Source organism: Cervus canadensis, chromosome 1 (genome assembly GCF_019320065.1).
Source record: "Cervus canadensis isolate Bull #8, Minnesota chromosome 1, ASM1932006v1, whole genome shotgun sequence".
Classification (NCBI taxonomy): Eukaryota; Metazoa; Chordata; class Mammalia; order Artiodactyla; family Cervidae; genus Cervus; species Cervus canadensis.
In genome coordinates, this window is record NC_057386.1 from 33,850,606 (window position 1) to 33,873,393 (window position 22,788).

Here is a 22,788-nt window from a genome sequence, read left to right on the forward strand (position 1 = left end):
TCTCATTCCCAGAGGCAGCCAGTATCACCAGTTCCTTGATTATTCTTCCAAAGACATTCTTCAGACACAGTCATACCCGTATAACCTACATTTCTCCCTTATTTTAAATACAGGTAACAGCAAACAGTTAGAACAGGACATGGAACAACAGACTGGTTCCAAATAGGAAAAGGAGTACATCAAGGCTGTATATTGTCACCCTGCTTATTTAACTTATATGCAGAGTACATCATGAGAAACGCTGGGCTGGAAGAAGCACAAGCTGGAATCAAGATTGCTGGGAGAAATATAAATAACCTCAGATATTCAGATGATACCACCTTGATGGCAGAAAGTGAAGAAGAACTAAAGAGTCTCTTGATGAAAGTGAAAGAGGAGAGTGAAAAAGTTGGCTTAAAGCTCAACATTCAGAAAACCAAGATCATGGCATCTGGTCCCATCACTTCATGGCAAATAGACGGGGAAACAGTGGAGACAGTGTCAGACTTTATTTATTTGGGCTCCAAAATCACTGCAGATGGTGACTGCAGCCATGAAATTAAAAGACGCTTACTGCTTGGAAGAAAAGGTATGACCAACCTAGACAGCATATTAAAAAGCAGAGACATTACTTTGCCAACAAAGGTCCATCTAGTCAAGGCAATGGTTTCTCCAGTAGTCATATATGGATGTGAGAGTTGGACTATAAAGAAAGCTGAGCACAGAAGAATTGATGCTTTTGAACTGTGGTGCTGGAGAAGACTCTTGAGAGTTCCTTGGACTGCAAGGAGATCCAACCAACCCATCCTAAAGGAGATCAGTCCTGGGTGTTCATTGGAAGGACTGATGTTGAAGCTGAAACTCCAAAACTTTGGCCACCTGATGTGAAGAACTGACTCATTTGAAAAGATCCTGATGCTGGGAAAGATTAAGGGCAGGAGGAGAAAGGGACGACAGAGGTTGAGATGGTTGGATGGCATCACCGACTCAATGGACATGGGTTTGGGTGAACTCCGGGAGTTGGTGATGGACAGGGAGGCCTGGCGTGCTGTGGTTCATGGGGTCGCAAGGAGTCAAACATGACTGAGCACCTGAACTGAACTGAACTGAACAGCATACTATGCACTCTTCTACACCTGGCTTTTTTTCCTTAGTCATGCGGCTAGAAGAGCATTCCTTTAGCAATCCATATACATCTATCTCATTCTTTATTTTCATTTATTTATACATTTGGTTGCATCAAGCCTTAGTTGCGGCACATGGGCTCTCGGTTGCAATACATGGGGTTTAGTTACCCTGTAGCATGTGGGATCTTAGTTCCCACACATCTTAGTTCCCTGACCAGGGATCAAATTTGGGCCCCCTGCACTGGAAGGCAGATTCTTAACCACTGGGCCACCGTGGAAGTCCCTAGATCTCCCTCATTTCTTTAAAGAGTCGCCTGGCTTCCACTGCCTAGATGTCATTTACTTTTCAGTTGTCTATCAATGAACATGAAGGACGTCCACTCTTGCTAATTCAAACACTGTTACAATAATTATCCTTGAAGGTATGTCTTTTTTCACATGCAAAGTGCATATGTAAAACAAACTAATAAAAGTAGAATTGGTGGGGGAATTCCCTGGGTGTGCAGTGGTTAAGACTCCTCACGCTTTCACTGCCTAGGGTCCGCTTTCAATCCCTGGTGGGGGAACTAAGATCCCACAAGCCGCAAAACACGACCAAAAGAAAAAGTAGAATTGGTGGGTCAAAGAGGGTGAGCATCAATACTATATAAAAAACAGATAACCGACAAGGACCTAATGTATAGCACAGGGAATATACATTGTAATAACCTAATATAATGGAAAATAATCTGAAAAAGTATATATAGGCTTTGTAGGTGACGCAGTGGTCAAAAATCTACCTGCCAATGCAGGAGACATAGGTTCAGTCGCCGGGTTGGGAAGATCCCCTGGAGAAGGAAACAGCAATCTGCTCCAGCACTGCTGGAAAATCCCACAGACAGAGGAGCCTAGCGTGTTATAGTCCATGGGGTTGCAAAAAAGTCAGACATGACTTAGCAACTAAACAACAAGGATATAGGAACTTCTCTTGCGGTGCAGGATGTAGCCCCAAGAAACTATACATATAAAAAAGTATATATATTTTTAGAGTATATATATATACATATATATATATATATATAATTGAATCACTTTTCTGTACACCTGAAACTAACACAACATTATAAATCAACTACACTCCTATAAAATTTTTTTTTTTTAATGAGAGAAAAAAGGGTGAGCATCTTTTCAATCTCTGGGTCAAGAAGCTCCCCTGGAGAAGGAAATGGCCACCAACTCCAGTATTCATGCCTGGAGAATCCCATGGACAGAGGAGCCTGGTGGGCTACAGTCCCTGGGGTCGCAAGGAGTCAGGCACAACTTCACCAACTCAACAACAACAACAAAATTGTTGACTACGTATTACAATTTAAAAACTCATGAATTTTAAATTGTAATATGTAGTCAAGTACAATCAACTTTTTTTTTAATAGCTTCTTGGTTTCTTGTCACAAAACTCTTGCCCCTTTGGCTTTCTCACAATTTAACACTTCCTTTTCTTTCCAGATGAAACTTCAAGATCATCATATCAACCACCATCTCAGCAGCTTCAAATGTTCCTCCTTTCACAAAACCTACTCTCAAACCCCACCCTTGGCTCTGCCTAACCAATACCTCACCCTTCTCTGCTCCAACACGGGGTGGCTGAGGCACTGCCAGAGAAAAATTGCACAACCACAGTTACTTGTTCATTCATCACATTTTTTTGGCCATGCTGTGTAGCATGTGGGATCTTAGTTCTTCTCACCAGAGCCCCCTGTGCTGGAAGTCCAGAGTCTTAACCACTGGACCGGGGACTTAACCACAAGTCCTTCAACAAATATTTTTAACACATCCTAGGTGCCAACACTGGGCTAAGCGATGGGTATGGATCTGGGCCACTACAAACTTACAGCTTCTAACCTCAGCTGGGCCCTCAATACCTGTTAACTCCCAGTCCCCCTCCCCTCCATGTCCCTGGTCACCTCCTTTCTCCTTCTCCCACCCTACTCACTAATTTTCCAAACCTTTCTCACATTCAGAGTGATTTCTCCTCCACTTTTCACAGAGATTAGGCTCTAAAGGATAAATGAATCCCATCTCCTACCGACAAGCACTGACACTGTTTCTCCTACACCACATACCTCCTCCTGGGCCAGGCTAATCCCTCCATCTGTGCTCAGAACACTCCCCTCCCAGCTCCTCTGAGACCCTGATTCAGCAAGATGCCCCCAGCTCTTCAACCTCTGCCTCTCTCTCTACTGATTTTTCCTCCATGGTAAGTAGACTTGCACAGGTCTCTTTCATTAAAGGAAGAAAGGGAGAGAAGAAGGGAGGAAGGAAAGAAGGGAGAGAGAAAGAAAACCAAAGAAAAAAACATTCCTCCACACTTGGGACTCTTTCACAGTAAATTATTTCTCGAGTTTTTCCTCTCTCACTTTTCACATTCATTTAATTTTTATTTTCAAAGCTGTATACCCACACAGTGGAAGGAGTCAGATACAACTACAAGGCCTATCACAATAAAAAGTAAGCCCCTTCCCTCTCTCCAATTTCCTTCTCCTCACAGGCAACCACTCTCACCTCATTTAGATGTTTCTTTTGGTATTTACTCCGTATCTCCAAACAACATGTTTATTTTGCTACTTCTTCATGCTTCCTGCCATGTAAGGTGAAGTCTGAGCCCCTTTCACCATCCCCGCTGCTCCAGCATGGGATACTCTCTCAAGAGCATTCTGTCAACATTCAGGATTTATTGCAAATGTTATCTGGAGCTGCACTAGGTGGTATATTGTGATTACCCTTCTCTATTGCACAACTGTTTTCCCTGAACAACTGTCATTTTTAAAAGTTGCTTATTCTCTGAATTTATCATTAATTCTGCACTATATTCTCCTCCAAAAAATCTATGTATCCTCTCAATTCATTAAAAAAAAAAAAAAAACAGATATGATCTCCTCTATCTCCTTGAAAAAAAAAAAAATCTCTCCAAGAGCCGTCTAACTTGGGTCTAACTCTAGTCACCTCCTGAGAAGCATACTTGGGAGACAAACTTGAGACCCTGTACATTCAAAATGTCCTTATTCTGTCTTTGTTATTCATAGTTGAGCTGTTGTGACAGCCTAGATATTCCCCAAAATCTAATCTATTCTCCCATGGTGCTAGAAAAATATTGATAGTCAACCACTTAAGTAAGGAGTGGATTTCTCCAAACCCTGGAGCTGATGTGAGACCACATGACTGAGTTTTCTTCAAAGGAATGTGAGTAAAAATTACATGGGCCACTCCCTAGCCAGACCTCGGAGACAGGTGTGCCTCCTCCATACTTTTTCTTCTGCTTTCCTGCCAGCTGCGATCCATGGATGGCAGCAATCCAGTTACGACACTGCAGACAGCAATGCCCCAGAGCAGTGTCTCTCCATGGTTACTGTGCACAGAGAGCATCTGGGGATCTTCAAGCACAGATACTGATACAGTGGGTCTTGGTGGGGCCTGAGAGTCTGCTTTTCTAACAAGCATCTAGGTAATGTCAATCCTATGGCCTGAAAAAACAGATTTTTTAATTAATATGTTTATTTGACTATGCCGTATCTTAGTTGCAGCATGTGGGCTCTTTAGTTGTGGCATATGAACTCTCAGTTGAGGCATGTGGGATCTAGTTCCCTGACCAGGGATCGAACCCTGGCCCCCTAAATTGGGAGTAAGGACTACTTAGCCACTGGACCACCAGGGAAGTTCCATGAAGACCATACTTTTGAGCATAAGAGCCTAAAGGATGGCAGAGCTGCACTGCTAGCCTTGGTCTCTGATTTGTGGAAAATACTGAACTACTCACAATGAACTGTTTTCTGAGAAAAAATTAAGTTCTGTTTGGCTGAGCCACTGCGTTTTTAGCCTCCCCGAAGCACAGCCTCAGTAGAGAACTGCAGGCTGGAAACCACCTTCCCCCAAAATGTTGAAGGCACTGCTCCACTGGTACAGAGTGTTACTATTCAGAGGCTCAGTGCCATTCTGATTGCTGATCTGTTTTTTCTCTGGAAGCTTTTGCAAGACTTCCTTTTCTGAGACTAGTGATCTGACATTTTATGATGTGCCTTGATGCTAGCCACTTAACGAGCCCTTTTCATCTGGAAACACACGTCTGTTCCTCCCTTTTACCTTGTTCTCTTACAGAATTTAAGCCCCTGGACTGATTCTTTAATTTTCTCACTTGCTCTTCAACCTTTTGCTCAATGTATTCCTTCCCTCATGGTTTTATTTTAAACTGTGTTTTCTTCCATTCAATCCTCTATTATAATGTCTGCGTGCTAAGTTGCTTCAGTCATGTCCGACTCTTTGTGACCCTACGGACTGTAGCCCGCCAGGCTCGTCTGTCCATGGGATTCTCCAGGCAAGAATACTGGACTGGGTTGCCATGCCCTCCTCCAGGAGATGGAACCTGAGTTTCTTAAATCTCCAGAATTGGCAGGCAGATTCTTTACCACATGTGGGAAGCCCCAGTCTCTTACCTAATAGCATCAAAGTTTTTTTCCATGTTTTTTTCCTTAAGTTTTACTCTTTGTTGTCTAAGGTGTTTGTTTATTTGTTTTCCAGTATATTTTGGTCTCTGCCTTTCAGGTTAGAAAGTTTCACCAAACGTCTGGAAATCCTTTGTTTTAGATCTTTCATCTTTCTTAAAAAAAAAAAAACTACATATTCTTGTTTTAATATTTATCTGGCTGCGTCGGGCCTTACTGAGTTGGGCATATGGGATATTTCGTCATGGTGCATGGGCATTTCACTGCAGCACAGAGCCCCACAGCTCATGGGCTCAGGAGTTGCAGCACACAGGCTTAGTTGCCCCATGGCACGTGGGCTCTTAGTTCCCCATCAGGGATTGAACCCATGTCCTCAGCACCAGAAGGGTGATTCTTCACCACTGGACCACCAGGGAAGTCCCTGTCTGCTCATCTTTCAGGGGGACATGCTAAGAAGATGACTAGAAGATCTGAGGATACAGTTGGGACTTACCAACTATGGGTTTCATTGTCGGGTGATCCGGCTAACTGCTCTGTTGGAGAACCCCTGACGTTAATAACCTTAGGTCTTTTCTCTGAATAGTCAAATTCCCCAGGTAAGAGTCTTCTAGTCTCTGACCTGGAAGGTATAAGCCTCGTTGTCAGAGTTCTAGAAACCACCACTCAGTAAATAACTCACTCAATCTCTGTCTTCAATACAATCACACCCAGGTGCTCTCCATGAGAAAGACTCTGTTTTCCATCACTAACAAAGAAACCTCCAGCAATCTGATGAGTTGGGGGTGAGTAGTTACTGAGACACATGAAGTAAAGGAGGAGATGGGGGTGGGGGGGTCTAAATACTTCAAATAATCCTCCTAATTTTAGTACTACCTACATTCCAGCTAAAATGGACTGGAATGGGTGAAATTTTAACTCAGACCATTATATCTACTACTGTAGGCAAGAATCCCTTAGAAGAAATAGAGTAGCCATCATAGTCAACAAAAGAGTCCGAAATGCAGTACTTGGATGCAATCTCAAAAACGACAGAATGATCTCTGTTTGTTTCCAAGGCAAACCATTCAATATCACAGTAAACGAAGTCTATGCCCCGACCAATAATGCTGAAGAAGCTGAACAGTTCTACGAAGACCTACAAGACCTTCTAGAACTAACACCCAAAAAGATGTCTTTTCATTACAGGGGACTGGAATGCAAAAGTAGGAAGTCAAGAGAGACCTGGAGTAAAGGGCAAATTTGGCCTTAGAGTACAGAATGAAACAGGGCAGAGGCTAACAGACTTTTGCCAAGAGAACACACTGGTCATAGCAAACACCCTCTTCCAACAACACAAGAGAAAACTCTACACATGGACATTACCAGATGGTCAATGCCAAAATCAGATTGATTATATTCTTTGCAGCCAAAGATGGAGAAGCTCTATACAGTTAGCAGAAACAAGACCGGGAGCTGACTGTGGCTCAGATCATGAACTCCTTATTGACAAATTCAGACTTAAATTGAAGAAAGTAGGGAAAACCACTAGACCATTCAGGTATGACCTAAATCCCTTATGGCTATACAGTGGAAGTGATGAGTAGATTCAAGGGATTAGATCTGATAGAGTGCCTGAAGAACTATGGATGGAGGTTTGTGACATTGTGCAAGAAGCAAGAATCAAGACCATCCCCAAGAAAAAATAATGCAAAAAGGCAAAATGGTTGTCTGAGGAGGCCTTACAAACACCTATGACAAGAAGAGAGGAGAAAGGCAAAGGAGAAAAGGAAAAATATACCCATTTGAATGCAGAGTTCCAAAGAATAGCAAGGAGAGATAAGAAAGCCTTCCTCAGTGATCAAGGCAAAGAAATACAATAGAATGGGGAAAACTAGAGATCTCTTCAAGAGAATAAGAGATGCCAAGGGAACATTTCATGCAAAGATGGGCACAATAAAGGACAGAAACAGTATGGACCTAACAGAAGCAGAAGATATTAAGAACAGGTGGCAAGAATACACAGAAGAACGATACAAAAAAAATCTTCATGACCCAGATAACCACGACGGTGTCATCACTCACCTAGAGCCGGACATCCTAGAATTCGAAGTCAAGTAGGCTTTAGGAAGCATCACTATGAATAAAGCTAGTGGAGGTGATGGAATTCCAGTTGAGCTATTTCAAATCCTAAAAGATGATGCTGTGAAAGTGCTGCACTCAATATGCCAACAAATTTGGAAAACTCAACAGTGGCTACAGGACTGGAAAAGGTCAGTTTTCATTCCAATCCCAAAGAAAGGCGATGCCAAAGAATGCTCAAACTACCACACAATTGTACTCATCTCACATGCTGGCAAAGTAATGTTCAAAATTCTCCAAGCCAGGCTCCCACAATATGTGAACCGTGAACTTCCAGATGTCCAAGCTGGATTTAGAAAAGGCAGAGGAACCAGAGATCCAATTGCCAACATCCATTGGATCACCAAAAAAGCAAGAGAGTTCCAGAAAAACATCTATTTCTGCTTTATTGACTATGCCAAAGCCAAAGTTTATTGTGGATCACAACGAACTGTGGAAAATTCTTAAAGAGATGGGAATATCAGACCACCTTATCTGCCTCCTGAAAAATCTGTATGCAGGTCAAGAAACAGGAGTTAGAACTGGTCATGGAACAACAAACTGGTTCCAAATTGGGAAAGGAGTACGTCAAGGCTGTATATTGTCACCCTGCTTATTTAATTTATATGCAGAGTACATCATGAGAAATGCTGGACTGGGTGAAACACAAGCTGGAATCAAGATTGCTGGGAGAAATATAAATAACCTCAGATATGCAGATGACACCACCCTTATGGCAGAAAGCAAAGAAGAACTAAAGAGCTTCTTGATAAAAGTGAAAGAGGAGAGTGAAAAAGTTGGCTTAAAACTCAACATTCAAAAAAAAAAAACCAAAAACAACTCAACATTCAGAAAACTAAGATAATGGCATCTGGTCCCATCACTCCATGGCAAATAGATGCGGAAACAGTGGATATAGTTGCAGACTTTATTTTGGGGGGCTCCAAAACCACTGCAGATGATGACTGCAGCCATAAAATTAAAAGACACTTGCTCCTTGGAAGAAAAGGTATGACCAAACTAGACAGCTTATTAAAAAGCAGAGACATTACTTTGCCAACAAAGGTCTGTCTAGTCAAAGCTATGGTTTTTCCAGTAATCATGTATGGATGTGAGAGTTGGACTATAAAGAAAGCTGAGTGCAGAACTGATGCTTTTAAACTGTGGTGTCAGAGAAGACTCTTGAGAGTTCCTTGGACAGCAAGGAGTCCAATCAGTCCATCCTAAAGGAAATCAATACTGAATATTCATTGGAAGGACTGATGCTGAAGCTGAAACTCCAATACTTTGGCCACCTGATGTGAAGAACTGACTCATTGGAAAAGACCCTGACTCTGGGAAAGATTGAAGGCAGAAGAAGAAGGGGATGACAGACGATGAGATGGATGGATGGATGGATGGCATCACTGACTAAATGGACATGAGTCTGAGAAAACTCCGGGAGTTGGTGATGGACAGAGAGGCCTGGCACGCTGCAGTCGATGGGGTAGAAGAATTCGACAGGACTGAGCCACTGAACTGACTGACAGCCCAGCTGCACTGTAATGCCATTGATTTAGGGGTAAATCAAGTTGCTTCTAAGCTTTGTTCACTGCTGGTTTAGTTAACCATATGACTTTCTGTTTTTCCAGTTTCTATTGAAAGTTTTGCTATTATTAATAACTCCTCTCTTTCCTTGACTCCTTTCTTAAATCCCCTTATTGTATAGGATTGAGAAAAAGAGTGAAGTTAAATGCTAGATCCCTCAAATTTAACTAAAAGCCTCCACTCGCTTGCTAACCCTGGGCAAACCGGCTTCATTCTCAACCTTCCCTAAACTGTCAAGATTGATCTTTCCTGAAAGGAAAGATCTTTCCTTTATTATGCCTTCAAAATAAAGTTCAAATTCCTTAGCTTGCAAGCCATTTTCTGGTCTGGCTCCCCACTCCGATCTCCCCAGTCACACCTAGCCACCAACCAGGCTGCGTTCACTCCAGTCAAACTTACTGGACTTCCAATGTGTCGGCCCCTCACAGCACTACGCGCTCGCTGTGCCTTTCCCTTCTCCACTCCAACCTCTCAGCCACCTGGCTAAGCCCCAAATGCATTTCAAGCAACATTTCCTCCTAGAATCCTTTCTCTGTTCCTAGAAATACACCCTGGGCGTATCCCTAATAAAGCACCTATCCACTCTCACGTGAGAGTCCACCTCACTCACCTTTGTATCCCCAGAGCCAACCACATAATAAGCAATCAGAGAGGGAAACGGCTGACAGGAGCAAGCGCCTCAGAATATATTGACAGTCCGTGTTTTAGCGGAGCTCCGGGTCAGAGGAAAGCGCTACGGCGAAATGTCACACTCACCAAGTCGTTTTCCCCGGGCCCCGATAGGTGGCGGAGTGGGATAGGCAGACAGAGGGTCCATGGCTGTCCAGTCTGTAATACCCCAGAGGTCCTACCATCACCACCTAGCACCCGCAGACGCTCCAGAAATTCTTGTAGAAGAAATTAAACAGACCACAACAGTGTTGTGAAGGTAGACAGGTCTGAATGGCCTTAGGCTGGAGATTTTCCGATACTCCGTCTTACCACAGGTGGTCACGCGGTGGGGTCGCGCAGCAGGGCATGCGCAGGAGACCCTGGTAGTTGTAGTTCACCAGGTGAAACGAGAAGGGGAAGACCACGCTGAGCATCCTGGGAACTGTAGTGTTGGCTTAAGGTGCACCCTCTGCGCAGGCGCAAACCGACAGTCACTTCCGGGCGCTTTTCCATAGTATTTCTCAAAAGAAAACCCCAGGGTAACGATGGCTACCTACAGCCTGGCGAACGAGCGACTACGCGCCCTGGAAGACATCGAAAGAGAAATTGGAGCCATTCTTCAGAACGCAGGTTCGGGATAAGACGACGAGAGGGGTAACGAGCGCGAGAGCAAGCGTGACCGCTTGCACATGGGCGGACCAAATGGGGTTGGAAGGGATCCTAACTGGGTGTAGGGGTGGATGGGGCTGGCCCTGGGGCGGGGCTATACTGGCAGTCTCCGGATAGCCCCGCCTGCTCTCCACTCTGGCAGGTACCGTGATCTTGGAACTGTCCAAGGAAAAAACCAACGAGAGGCTCTTAGACCGACAGGCAGCGGCCTTCACCGCGTCGGTGCAGCACGTGGAGGCGGAGCTGTCGGCTCAGATCCGCTATCTCACTCAGGTGTGTTTGGTGGGACGTGCTACGCTCCCACCCCAGCTCTCTGCCTTAGCCTTATTCTTCAAGAGTACCGGGCAGAGCTTTGGTCCCCGGAGCCAAGCAAGACCAGCCCTACCCAGCAGGCCCGTCGATCCTGGCAGCATCCCTCTCTTCCAGGACAGGTTTCTTGTGTCACTGAGTTGCATCACATGAGCCAGTGGATGGAAAAGTCCTGGGAGAGGGCATCTAAACAATACGAAAGCTATAGGATTTGCCCTTAGACATTTGACCTGACCTCAAGTGTATAGCGCCCCAGATGGCTACTTCATGAGAAAAGGAACAGGACTGAAAGGGTTCTGAGGTTATTACAACAGGAAGCACCATGTACTAAACTTGTACAGTGTGCTAGACATTCTGCATTATCTAATCCTGTAACAACTCTGAAAAGTGAAACTGTTAGTCTCTCAGTTGTGTCCGACTCTTTGTGACCCTGTGGACTGTAGCCCGCCAGGCTCCTCTGTCCATGGAATTTCCCAGGCAAGAATACTGGAGTGGGTAACCATTCCATTCTCCAGGGGATCTTCCCGACCCCGGGTTGGGATTGAAGCCGGGTCTCCTGCATTGCAGGCAGACTCTTTACCGTGTGAGCCATCAGGGAAGCCCATCACAACTCTAGGAAGTAGTTACAGTCATCCCCACATTACAGAGGAGGTTAATAGAAGTACAGTGATGTGCCCTAGGTAATCCAGCTAATCATCTGGCATAGCAAATTCAAACTCAGGGAAGAAATGAGGCAAAAGACCTGATGACTTGTTGGGGAGATGGCTGAGGGAAGGGGTGCTTCACTGATCAGTCTGAATGTCCTGTAGGTGGCCACAGGGCAGCCCCACGAGGGCTCCAGCTACTCTTCGAGGAAGGACTGTCAAATGGCCCTGAAGCGGGTGGACTATGCTCGCCTGAAACTCAGTGAGGTGGCCCGAACCTGTGAGCAGATGCTGGAGAACTAGGCCAAGCCGGTGAACAGCTTGGAGGGAGAGCTCCACATACACCCCAGGACAGAACCTGGAGAGCGTGGGCTGCCCTGTACCTGCCGTACTGGTCGGAGGCCGTGAGGACGAGGGTGCAGAAGGTGGGAAGGAAGACACTTAAGAGACCAAGCCCATGCACAGCTGTGCCCTGGCTGCTCCAGCACGTTGCTCCTGCCATGCGCTTCACTGAGTACGGACAAGCTCAGACAGGCGATGGAGACTCAGACACCCAACCCACTTCCTCATGTCCCTGCCCCAGGCTTCCCGCAGACTTGGACCAAGGAAGACACATTTTTGGTTCACTGAAAAAGACAAAACTAAGGGTTTTGCTAATAAAAATAATAACACTAAAACAAGGAGCTCAGACTCTCATTGGGGTGTATATGGTGATGTAAGGGGTAGAGGAAGTAAAACCAGGCTGCATGGCAGCTGCTGAGGAGGGAGGGTAGAAAAGCCCAGGCCTTTACTGTGGGGTCAGGGCAGGAAGCAGGAGAGGGTGGAAGCTAGGGAGGAACACTGGGGTGGTGTGAAGTGACAAGAGCAAGATATACGGGTCATGGGACATGGAGGCTGGTGGGGGTTGGGAGGAGATGTTGAGGGGTAAGATGCCAGGTGGCCATCAGCAGAGAAGCTGAAGCCAAGAATCAGGCATGATTAGGGGGCAAGGGAATAAGACCCATGTCTGCAGAAAGAAGAGCCAAAAATTATAAAAATAAGTTTTAGTAGTTAAAAAATATGGAATGTATACAAGACATAAAATAAACAGCAATTTTATATCATGGTATAGAAGAAATCCAAAAGAACAGAGGAAAGGTCTAAGGGAGGTCAGTGGCTGGTTAGTTGTGAATTAAACACTGACCAATAAGTAAAGAGTGTCTGCCATGTGCCAGTAATTGTTCTAGTATATTAATTGATGCTGAATAAATCATAATCTACCCTCAGAAGATTCCATTCTGTGCACTGGTTCGTCTGCTGCAGGTGTATAAGTATGATGAAGCTGCAGGATCTGGAAAAGATAAAGAAATTAACAGATGAGCTCTGAGATCAAGGGAAGTTGGGCAGGGTATCAGGGTCAAGGGGTGACAGCTTAAACTGGGGAATCAGAGTCCAAAACGTTAGCTATAGACCAGGTATACAGCAGGTGCTCAACAGTAAAGATCTGTGAATTGAATGAATGGCTCCCACCTTCGTCCACAGCTTCATCTCCCACTAGTCTGCTCTAGCTGCCATCTTGATGTTGCTCCAAGCACTGCCTGGCTTCGAGGGCTGGTCCCCGGGCCTGTGATGGCGTCCCTCCCTCCCTACTCTGTAGTCGGGCTGACTCTTCACTCATCGCCTGTGGTCCATGGTGCAGGCATCGTCTGTATCTGTCTCTGGGTCTGCCTGAGAGCTACTGCTGGCAGAATCCCTACCAGGGAGGCTCTGTGTCCCTGGAGGAGGGGTTCAGAAGCCCAGTTTACCTGGGGGATGCTTCAGGGACTGCTTCCTCCTCCGCTTGCACACCACGTAGAGTAGGACTCCAGTGAGGAAGAAAATGATGGTCAAGAGGGACAGCACAGGCACCAAGGCTGATGTCCCACCTGCAGGACCCACTTTTTCTTTCAGCTGCTTCTGGTTCTCCCTGGCCTCAGGGTCTGCCCCCAGACTGTGGCCCGAAGTGTAAGTGGTAGTTTCGTGGGTGGGGATGAGCTTGCTGTCCAAGGACACTGCTCCTTCCAGAGGGGTGGGTTGCTGGGTACGCTGCAGGGTGGATGGCAGGTACGTCCTGGAAGTGGTGACTGTGTCTGAAGGTGCCGCTTCTGTGGGCTCAGGAAGCTGGGTGCTGCGAAGAGGTGCATCCCCGTGGCGGGCCACCACCCTAGCTTGAGCATGTCCACATTCTGAAGAAGCAAGAAGTGAGAAATTAGGGCTACAAGGGGACAAGGTGAAGAACTAGATAAGAGGGCAGGGTAGCGGGTCAAGGAGAACATCAAGGGAACAGCAGAAGGCCAGGAAAGGAGGGTAGAGGGAAAATATGGGGAGATGGAAGTGAGCAACTACAACATGGAACCCCTGCGGCAATCATGCCCTGGAAAGTCAGGAGACCCCGGTTAGAACCCAGACTCTGCTACAAAGTATCTGTGACCTTGCCCCTTGTCTCCTAACCTCTCTGGGCTTCATTTCTTTTAGCTGTAACTTAGGGATAATTTTAGTAACAAAGGCCAGAGTAGCCAGGAAGAGTAAATGAAATCAGATAGGTGCTGGGACCTGGAAGAACACTTGGTGTTTTAATGATTGTGTAATTATTTTAGGAGTAAAATACAACCAGCATATCAAATTTGTGACTTCACAGGTGCTCCTGTTTAGGACAAGTTGCCATTAAGTTTTTCAAAAGTGGCTGTATACACTTATTTATTCATTTCATTGTTTTAAAATTTTACCTCAAAGGAACAATAAAATACAGAACTCAACCCTTAATAATATACATGGTGAAATGTCTGGGAATAAAGTATAATCAAGCCTGCACTTACTTGGAAGTGCACCAAAAAGATATTAGGCAGATCGATGAGGGATAGAGGGATGCATAGACAGATGGGTGGGCAATAAAGCAAATATAGTTAAAATGCCTTAAACTCAATATTATAAAATATAAAATAAATTTGCTTTATTATGGACATATATAAAATACATCAAATATAAAAATAAGTCATAGAATTAGGTGGTGGTTATATGGATGTTCACTGGACAAATCTTTCAATTTTTGTACATGTCTTCAAATTTCCATAATAAAATTGTTCTTATTGTTTAGTCATCAAGTCATGTCTGACTCTTTTGCAGCTCCATGGACTGTAGCCCATAAGGCTCCTCTGTCCATGGGATTTCCCAGTCAAGAGTGCCATCTCCTTCTCCAGGGGATCTTTCCAACCCAAGGATAGAACCCACTATCTCCTGCAATGGCAGGTAGATTCTTTAACTCTGAGCCACTGGGGAAGCCTCCACCATAAAATACTGGAACATAAAAATAGTGCCTTGATTTCAAGAACAACATTAAGTAAATGCACAGTGATAGGATGCATTGGCAAAAATCATGAAAGTGATGGTGAAGCGTTTATGGTAAACAGGAACTTAAATCAAAGTATACTGAAGAGGAAAGGGTTGAGGCAAAGAAGGGTGTAAGGTGGACCCACGGAGCCCTGAGGACAGGAGAAAGCTCTCACCTCCACTATCAAAGCAGCGCATCAGTTCCTGAACCCAGCGGTCAGTGCTGCCTCCACATACATTTTTGTAGGGTAGCTGGAACCTGAGGAACGACCTGGTCTCAGATGTGTCCCCACTCGCTGCCCCACCCCCGCTATTCTCAGCTCTTTCCTGGTTCCAGAAGTGAGGTCACTCCCGAGCTTCAGCAGTTTCTGCTGGCACTGGGAAATTCCAGGTAGGTGGGACAGGGGAAAAGGGAAACTGAAGGTGCAACGAATAAGGGCGAACGTGACCTGGAGGAGTGGGGCGGGGGCTAGACGCCCTCCCAGGAGATCGAGTTTGACCAGAGGATCCTGAAGGGCGGGGGCGGGGAGGGGGGATGTACCGGCGCAGCCCTCGCATGGGTGGGTGGTGAGATTACCTGACGTAGGAAATACAGCGCTGATATGCCTTCAGGTATTTTCGGAGATTTCCCATGAGTTGCTCGTTTCGGGGGGAATGGGAAGAGACTCTAAGATCGCAGAGACAACGTCCAACCTTGCTGCCTTCGTTGCCATTGCCTGAGCGGGACCGAAGTGGTTCGCACAGGCCCCCGGTTCAAGGGACGCATGCAGCTGCTACTAAGACTTCAACCCACAGCCTCGCTACAGCGTCTCCCCTAAACCCCAGGATCTGAGCCCCGACCCCGGCTCAACCCACGCTTCACTCTCCCCAAATATGTCCGTAATCACACCTGGACCCAGGTGTTCCCCAGCCCATCTCCAACCCCAGGCAGCTGGCCCTCCCCGAGCCCCGGCTGCCTTGGGGACCCTGGCTCCCCACTTACTCAACTCAACCCCGCGGCGCTAGTGCCTCCCTCCCATTTCCTTCCCCGGATTCGGGGATCCGGGCCCTTGACGAACCTGGAGAAGTGAGACAAGTTACAAATAGTAGGACCAAGAGGAACCGGGATGCCCGGCCCAGCAGCATCTCTGCCCGCCGCGGTCTGTCTGACTCCCCGACGTTCTCCGGAGCCGGACGACCAGCCGGTTTCTCAGTGGCTTTCGCTTCCTTCTCCCGCTTCGCCTGTGATTCCGCGGGACACGGCGGTCGTCGGCGCCGGGGCCCGGCCGGCCGAGGCAGGTCGCGAGGGGGCAGCGCGTCCCTCCCGGCGTCCTCACCGTCTCAAACCGACAGTGGGGTCAGTACCGTCGCAACCGCGTGATCGGCGGCCTGGGGGCGGCGGGGAAACCCCGGGAGGTGGAGTTCCTCCGCCAGCACCCCCGCACCCAGCCCAGAGCCTCGTCGAAGGGGTAGCCAGGAATGATGGAAGAAGGCGAGAGAAAGCGAAAGGAAGTCCAGGGTGCACGGCTAGGCGCGGCTGGACGGCAGCACTGCCCCGCCCGCCGCAGGTCCGTCCCTGTGACCTGCTCCTTAGAGAGGCTTTCACGTTTTGACCCGGGTCCTCTCACGTGGCCCGAGTGACTGGCAGCACCAGTCCGCGCGCCGCGCGGCGCAGACACTGACCCGGGCGCCTCCGCGCGGCGCAAGACTTTGGGGCGTGGCCACCCGAGCAGCCGCCCGTGGGCTCGGGCAGCCTGACGTCACACCGCACCCCGAGGTATTTACCTTCGAAAAGTGGTGGCGGCTGCAGGTACCGGAGCAGTGGAGCGGCCGGGGCGGGGGCTAGGTGTACTGGGGTTCATCGCCAACCCTAACCCGGTCCAAGGCGAAGGGATGCCCTGCCTCTGATGCTCCTCCCACACCCCACAGACGAGTCCAAAACTCTTCCCCATAGGATTAACTCTCTCCCACTTCGATCCTCAATTCAATTCAGCCCCTACCTTTGAGGGTTTGAACCTCAGATTTGGAGCCCCAAATACTGTCTCCCTCCTGACTACTCACTTATAACCCTAATCACCCACTTTCAAGTCTGGCCCCGTTCTCATCCTGAACTTGCATCCTCAGCCCTGAAAACTCTTTTCTGGCTCCCAACATCCATCCATAGATACCACCCTAAGGGACCCCTCCAACCCACACCATCCCGGGTGCCTCTCCCTCACCATACATCCCTTCCTCTGCTCAGTCTGACCCAGGCCCTGTGTCCCTGAAGACATGGAGTTTGTGTCTGGATACCGGGATGAATTCCTTGATTTTGCTGCCCTCCTCTTTGGCTGGTTCCGCAAGTTCGTGGCAGAGCGCGGGGCTGTAGGGACCAGCCCTGAGGGTCGCTGGCGGCAGCTGGAGGCTCAGATCAGAAGGTTGCCCCAGGACCCGGCCCTCTGGGTGCTCCACGTCCTGCCCAACCGCAGTGTGGGCATCAGCCTGGGGCAAGGGGCAGAGCCAGGCCCTGGACCAGGCCTGGGAGCTGCCCGGCTGCTGGGAGATGAGCCCCCACTCCACCTGCGAGACCTAAGTCCCTATGTCAGCTTTGTCAGTCTGGAGGAAGGGGAGGAAGGAGAGGAGGAGGAGGAGGAAGAGGAAGAAGAAGAGAATGGAGAGGAGGAGGGTGCAGGCACCAAAAAGGTAGAAACAGAGGAGAATGGGGAGCTGGCCCCTAGCAGCAGGGAGTCTCCGCAGGAAGCCACCCCTCCAGGGGAGCCAGAGGAGGCCAAGCAGGAGGCTGGAGGTGGCGAGGATGGCCAAGAGGACAGGGCAGAAGACGAACCGGGGCCTGAGAGGAGGAAGGGACGGAGAAGTGGTAAGAACCCAGGATGACCCTGCCGTGCCCCCTGCCCAGCAGACCCCCCTTCTGAAGCTCTCCTCTGCCCCCTCAGAACACAGTTAGGAGTCACACATGAGTGGTCCTCAGGCCACTCTGGCCTGAAAAGATGTTTTCATTGATCCACATTTTTTTTTTAAGTCTCACCAACTTTAAACATTAAAAGAAAAAAAAATTCCAGAAGTCGGGAGTTAACACCTCAAGAAAAATGTGAAGTTCCCACAGCACACCCCCACATTTCTGCCCGGTGGCAAATGCTCTTCTGTGGAGCCGCTGTCCTCTTCCAATGAGGCCTGCCCTCCTACCTAGTCCCCTCTCCTACCCCAGGAGTATCTGATTTGGTACCCTGCCCCTGACAATCTTCCCCCTCCACCCCTGGCTTTTCCTGTCTTCTGCAGATGCTGCCCCCTTGCACCTTTCCTGCCTCCTACTGGTGACGGATGAACATGGCACCATCCTGGGCATTGACCTGCTGATGGAAGGAGCCCAGGGGAGCACAGGCAGGGGCTCAGGGGCTGAGAACCTGGCTCCTCGAGCCTATGCTCTCCTCTGCCACAGCATGGTCTGCCCCATGGGCTCCGGAGACCCCCGAAAGCCCCGACAGCTTACTGTGGGAGATGCCCAGCTGCATGGGTACAGAAAGCTGGTAGAGGGTGGGGAAGCCTGGGGGCCTGGGCTCCTGAGCCCCACCCCCAACCTGATGCCATCTCCACCCTCATTCAGGGAGCTGGAGAATCTAGTCCCAAGGCTGGGAGTGAAGTTAGCCAAGACCCCGATGCGGACGTGGGGTCCCCGGCCAGGCTTCACCTTTGCCTCCCTCCGGGCTCGAACCTGCCATGTTTGTCATAGGCACAGCTTTGAAGTGAAACTGACACCCTGGTGAGCAACCTGCAAAGACAGAGTGAGGGGGAGGAAGGGCAGGCAAACAGAGAGAGAATGAGGAACAGAGAAACAAGAAGATGAAAAAATACCACGCCGTGATAGGCAGAGAGTACAAACAGACTGAGTGACATATGGGCAGTTGCAGGACAGATGGACAGCAGACAGGGGACCTACATACACTAACACGGAGTACCCCACCACCTCCTATAACCCCAGCCCCCAGTGCGGTGCTGTCTTGTACTGTGGAGAGGCTTGTCTCCGTGCGGACTGGAAGCGATGCCCAGATGACGTAAGCCACCGATTTTGGTGCCCAAGGCTTGCAGCCTTCATGGAGAGGGCTGGAGAACTGGCAACCCTGCCTTTTACCTACACCGCAGGTATTATAAGGAGGTCAGAATGGATGGGGGAAGCGGACCCAGGTCTTTGGAACAGGGTCCTGGGCTTGAAGGTTAAGTGCCTGTTATTTCAGTCTTGATCCCTGGAGTAACAGCTGAGAGCTGGGTATTTGGGGCTGGGAGCTAGACCCCTGGGGCTGGAGATAGCCTCTCTGGAGCTGAGGACTGAGTGCCCAGGTCCCTGAGAGAACTTAGGGGATTCAGGTAGAGATACAAATACTTGCTTCTCAGCTTCACAAGCTGGCAACCTGAAACAAATCACTTTACTTCTTAGAGTTTTTCCTCACCGGTAAAATAGGCAGATTAGCAAATGGTAAAACCTGGAATTGTTATATGGCTTCTGTGGACTATGCTGTCCACTCAGAAATGTTAGTTTTCTGCCTGACTCGGGCCCAGGGTCCTGGGGAGAGGCTGCGGTGAGCCCAAGTCCGGAATCCTGGCCACCGGGCCCTCAACCCCTCCCCTCATCCTTCTCCAGAGGTGACCAGTGAAACCTTTAACAAGGAGGCTTTCCTGGCCTCCCGCGGCCTCACTCGTGGCTACTGGACCCAGCTCAGCATGCTGATTCCAGGCCCTGGTGCCCCCAGGCACCCAAGGGGCAGCACACCCTCCCTCAGCCTTCTTCTCCATGGTGCGTGGGGCCGCTCTCCAGGCATGAGTCCCTCAGACTAGAGGGCAGGAGGGGAGACCAAAAAGTTGTCCAGATCCTAGATAACCCCTCCACATACACACCAGATCCCCCCCGCCCCCAGCACCAGGGCACTGCCTGCCCCTTCCCAACCCTCAGAAAAGTCACCCCTGCCCACCCTCTCCAGAAGCCCCATCCCTAGGCAGTTCCCCAGCCCCCTGCTGCAGCTCCAGGTCCTCTCAGGGAACACAGCTCCTTTGGAAGAAGGAAGCAGCCAGGTGGGGATCTCCCTGACACCAGGCTCATCATCTTTCATCCTCACAGGAGATCCTTACCAGCCTTTCCAGGGGGATGGGCCCGCCCTGATGCCTCCAGTGCCCCCGGATTCACCCAGGGGCCTCTTTGGTGAGCCGGAGGGGCCCTGAGGGAGCTAGCGGGGTTGGGGTGTGATCTGGAGGGCCAGAGGTCTTGGGTGGCTGAGAAAGGAGGCTGTTAGGCTGGAGGGGGCCTGAAGTCAGGTTCCCAGTAGCCTACTCTCCCCAGGCTCGTGGCAGGATTACTACACGTGGCGGGGCCTCAGCTTGGACTCCCCCATGGCCGTGCTCCTCACCTACCCGCTGACTGTGTACTACGTCATCACCCACCTGGTGCCCCAGTCCTGTAAGGAGAGCCAAGGCAGGGGGGAGGACTGCGTGGAGCAGAGGGGCCAGGTGGCCGGTAGGGGACAGGAGGGAGGGGAGGAGGAGGCCATATTTTTAAGTGTCTAGCTTATCACCAGTCCCTGAGCTCAACATCCAGAACAAACAGTCGCTGAAAATCCACGTGGTGGAGGCTGGGAAGGAGTTTGACCTTGTCATGGTGTTTTGGGTAAGCCCCTCCAGGCCTGAAGAGTGGGCGTGTGGGTGTGGAGGTGGACACGGGGTGGAACCCAGATTCGTCCTCTTTGCCCTTCAGGAACTCTTGGTCTTGCTCCCCCATATGGCCCTGGAGCTGCAGTTTGTGGGTGATGGCCTGCCCCCCGAAAGTGACCAGCAGCACTTTACCCTCCAGAGGGTGAGGGTTGAGTCCCCCTCCCCCTGCCCCTCACCCCAGTCTCCAGACTTGGTCCCTCTGCTGTCATCCTGGTTGGGCTGTGCCCTTCTGATCCCTGCCTTCTCTCCCCTGTCTTACCTGACACATTTTCCAGCACCATCACTTCCACTGGCCTCTCTCCCACTTCTGACTCTCCAGGATGGCCCTGAAGTATCTGTCCGCCCTTGTTCCGGCGTATCAGCACGGCTCAGCTCTGGGACTAAAGAGAAAGGGGTCCGCAGAGACCTGCAGATCAAGGTGTCTGCAAGGCCCTACCACCTGCTCCAGGGGCCCAAGCCTGACTTGGTCATCGGTAAGAGCCGGGGGTGGGAGCGTGGAGAAGGTGCGAGGAGGCCATGGAAGCTAGCTTCTCTCTGCTCTCCTTCCCTCCGCAGGATTTAACTCTGGCTTTGGACTAAAGGACACTTGGCTGAGCTCGCTGCCCCGGTTACAGGTGGGGGATGGGGCAAACGAGACCTTCTCTCACCTGCCGCCTGGTCCCTTATTTTCTAAAAGTGTCTTCTTCCCCATCATCTGCTCTGTAGATGTAGGGTGCACCCACGGGTCCTCCTGGACCCTGTGTCTGCCTCGTGCCTCTCCCCATCGGAGTCCTCTGGGTCCCCGGGAGGTATATGGGGGTGGGAGCTTTTCTGTGAGTGTCTGAGGCCCCGCTCCCACCCCAGTCCCTCCGAGTGCCGGCCTTCTTCACCGAGAGCAGCGAGTATGGCTGTGTGATGGACGATCAGACCATGGCGGTGGCCACAGGAGGGGGGACCAGCCCTCCACAGCCCAACCCTTTCCGCTCCCCCTTTCGCCTCAGAGCGGCAGACAATTGCATGCCCTGGTAAGGCCTTCGTACTCTCTGTCTGCTCATCCTGAAAAGCCCACCTCAACCCTCGTCTCTATGGTCCTGGGGCCCTCCTGGCCCAGCCCTACCCCCTGCTTCCTCCGCCCTCACTCCTCACGACCCCCACTGGAGGGTCTCGACAACGCCCACACACCCCTCTTTAGAACCAGCTCACAAAATCTCTCCAACCCCTGGTCCTCTACCCACCAAAATATAGCCCTGATTACACACACCCTGGCTGGCCCGCGGAGCCCTAAGCCTAGCCCCAACCCCCGGGAACGCAGAATTTAGAAGCCCGGACCCTTGGGGGTATCCCAGCCTCTTGGCCCCGCCCCTGATGGAGCCACGCCCCCTCAGGTACTGCAACGCTTTCATCTTCCACTTGGTCTACAAGCCCTCGCAGGGAAGCGGGGCCCGCCCGGCGCCCGGGCCGGTGACTCCGGCCCCAACTCCTACCGCCCCTCCCGCCCCCGCCCGTAGGCGCCGAGGAGAAAAGAAACCTGGGCGGGGGTCCCGCCGGCGCAGGTGAGGGCCGAGAGATAGCAGTCCACCCTCTTGCCCCGACACGCCTCAGAAAGGAACACGAAACAGGGGAGGCCGAGGGCGAGGCCGGTTGGCGGAACACGAAAAGCTGAATAAAATTACTTGTTTGAAATCACTGAGTCAAAGGCTCATCCTTGGGTCCTTAAATGGAGAGAGGAGAAAAAGGATTTAAGGACGACATTTTCCTCCAGCTTTCTTCAGTTCCTCGACCGCTATCCCCTCTCTCTTTGCTTGGAATTCTAACCTTCCTGGGTAATCCCGTGCGTGCGTGCTAAATCGCTTCAATCGTGTCCCACTCTTTGCGACCCCATGGATTGTAGCCCGCTAGGCTCCTCTATCCATGGAATTCTCCAGGCAAAGATATTGGAGTGGGTTGCCATTTCCTCCTTCAGGGGATCTTCCCGACCCCAAACTTCTTCTAATGTGTGTTGATAAGACACTTCCCGGCCCCAGGAACAATCAGGGACCGGATCCAAGTCAAGATAAGACCAAGAAACAGAAAGTGACTTCTCTGGGGGGAGTGGTGGGGGAGGGGGCGCGGGGGCAGGGGAGGCATACAACCTCCTTGGGGCCGCACAGCCTTGGTTTAGACTCAGTGAAAGCCCCAGGCCACCCACCAGTCCAGCTAACCTCATGGCCATCCTTGACTCCACCTTCTCTCATCTTTCATGTCCCATAAGAA

General features: G+C 49.9%; 4 protein-coding genes across 5 annotated transcripts in view; 2 read left to right on the forward strand and 2 right to left on the reverse strand.

Moving 5' to 3' along the window:
- The window catches only part of PELP1 (proline, glutamate and leucine rich protein 1), a 47,340-nt gene extending 37,206 nt beyond the window's left edge, over positions 1-10,134 (reverse strand). Inside the window, exon 1 of the mRNA XM_043476547.1 lies at positions 10,022-10,134. The gene's annotated coding sequence lies outside the window, so the exon portion shown is untranslated. The remainder of the gene's footprint in view (positions 1-10,021) is intronic.
- Positions 10,135-10,389: 255 nt separating this feature from the next.
- MED11 (mediator complex subunit 11) lies at positions 10,390-12,210 on the forward strand. Its single transcript, XM_043476621.1, has 3 exons — positions 10,390-10,546; positions 10,728-10,858; positions 11,704-12,210. The coding sequence occupies exons 1-3, from the start codon at positions 10,462-10,464 to the stop codon at positions 11,839-11,841; spliced, it is 354 nt and encodes a 117-aa protein (XP_043332556.1). The 5' UTR covers positions 10,390-10,461; the 3' UTR covers positions 11,842-12,210.
- A 369-nt stretch (positions 12,211-12,579) lies between these two features.
- CXCL16 (C-X-C motif chemokine ligand 16) lies at positions 12,580-16,543 on the reverse strand. The gene is made up of 5 exons (XM_043476610.1): positions 15,942-16,543; positions 15,461-15,599; positions 15,060-15,142; positions 13,323-13,742; positions 12,580-12,868 (listed from the first exon to the last, which is right to left on the reverse strand). The coding sequence occupies exons 1-5, from the start codon at positions 16,006-16,008 to the stop codon at positions 12,801-12,803; spliced, it is 777 nt and encodes a 258-aa protein (XP_043332545.1). The 5' UTR covers positions 16,009-16,543; the 3' UTR covers positions 12,580-12,800.
- On the forward strand, positions 16,420-22,218 carry ZMYND15 (zinc finger MYND-type containing 15). Of its 2 annotated transcripts, XM_043476570.1 has the most exons (13): positions 16,420-17,719; positions 18,139-18,373; positions 18,464-18,619; positions 18,839-18,999; positions 19,496-19,648; positions 19,970-20,050; positions 20,189-20,305; positions 20,424-20,512; positions 20,600-20,698; positions 20,876-21,029; positions 21,112-21,170; positions 21,400-21,560; positions 21,921-22,218. In XM_043476570.1, exons 1-13 carry the CDS (start codon positions 17,134-17,136, stop codon positions 22,090-22,092), a joined length of 2,223 nt encoding a protein of 740 aa, XP_043332505.1. In that variant the 5' UTR covers positions 16,420-17,133; the 3' UTR covers positions 22,093-22,218. The 2 variants fall into 2 exon arrangements, with proteins under 2 accessions (XP_043332505.1, XP_043332495.1); XM_043476560.1 differs by having other exon boundaries at positions 18,139-18,619.
- Positions 22,219-22,788: the final 570 nt, after the last annotated feature.

Coding starts and splice junctions, on each gene's coding strand:
- CXCL16 (XM_043476610.1), bottom strand. CDS start 16,008: ATGCTGCTGGGCCGGGCATCCCGGTTCCTCTTGGTCCTACTATTTGTA. Junction 15,600..15,941: donor AACTTGTCTCACTTCTCCAG/GTTCGTCAAGGG, acceptor GGTCCCGCTCAG/GCAATGGCAACGAAGGCAGC. Junction 15,143..15,460: donor CGCTGTATTTCCTACGTCAG/GTAATCTCACCA, acceptor GTCGTTCCTCAG/GTTCCAGCTACCCTACAAAA.
- MED11 (XM_043476621.1), top strand. CDS start 10,462: ATGGCTACCTACAGCCTGGCGAACGAGCGACTACGCGCCCTGGAAGAC. Junction 10,547..10,727: donor AGCCATTCTTCAGAACGCAG/GTTCGGGATAAG, acceptor CCACTCTGGCAG/GTACCGTGATCTTGGAACTG. Junction 10,859..11,703: donor AGATCCGCTATCTCACTCAG/GTGTGTTTGGTG, acceptor AATGTCCTGTAG/GTGGCCACAGGGCAGCCCCA.
- ZMYND15 (XM_043476560.1), top strand. CDS start 17,134: ATGGAGTTTGTGTCTGGATACCGGGATGAATTCCTTGATTTTGCTGCC. Junction 20,306..20,423: donor CCACCTGGTGCCCCAGTCCT/GTAAGGAGAGCC, acceptor GCTTATCACCAG/TCCCTGAGCTCAACATCCAG. Junction 21,030..21,111: donor CAAGCCTGACTTGGTCATCG/GTAAGAGCCGGG, acceptor TTCCCTCCGCAG/GATTTAACTCTGGCTTTGGA.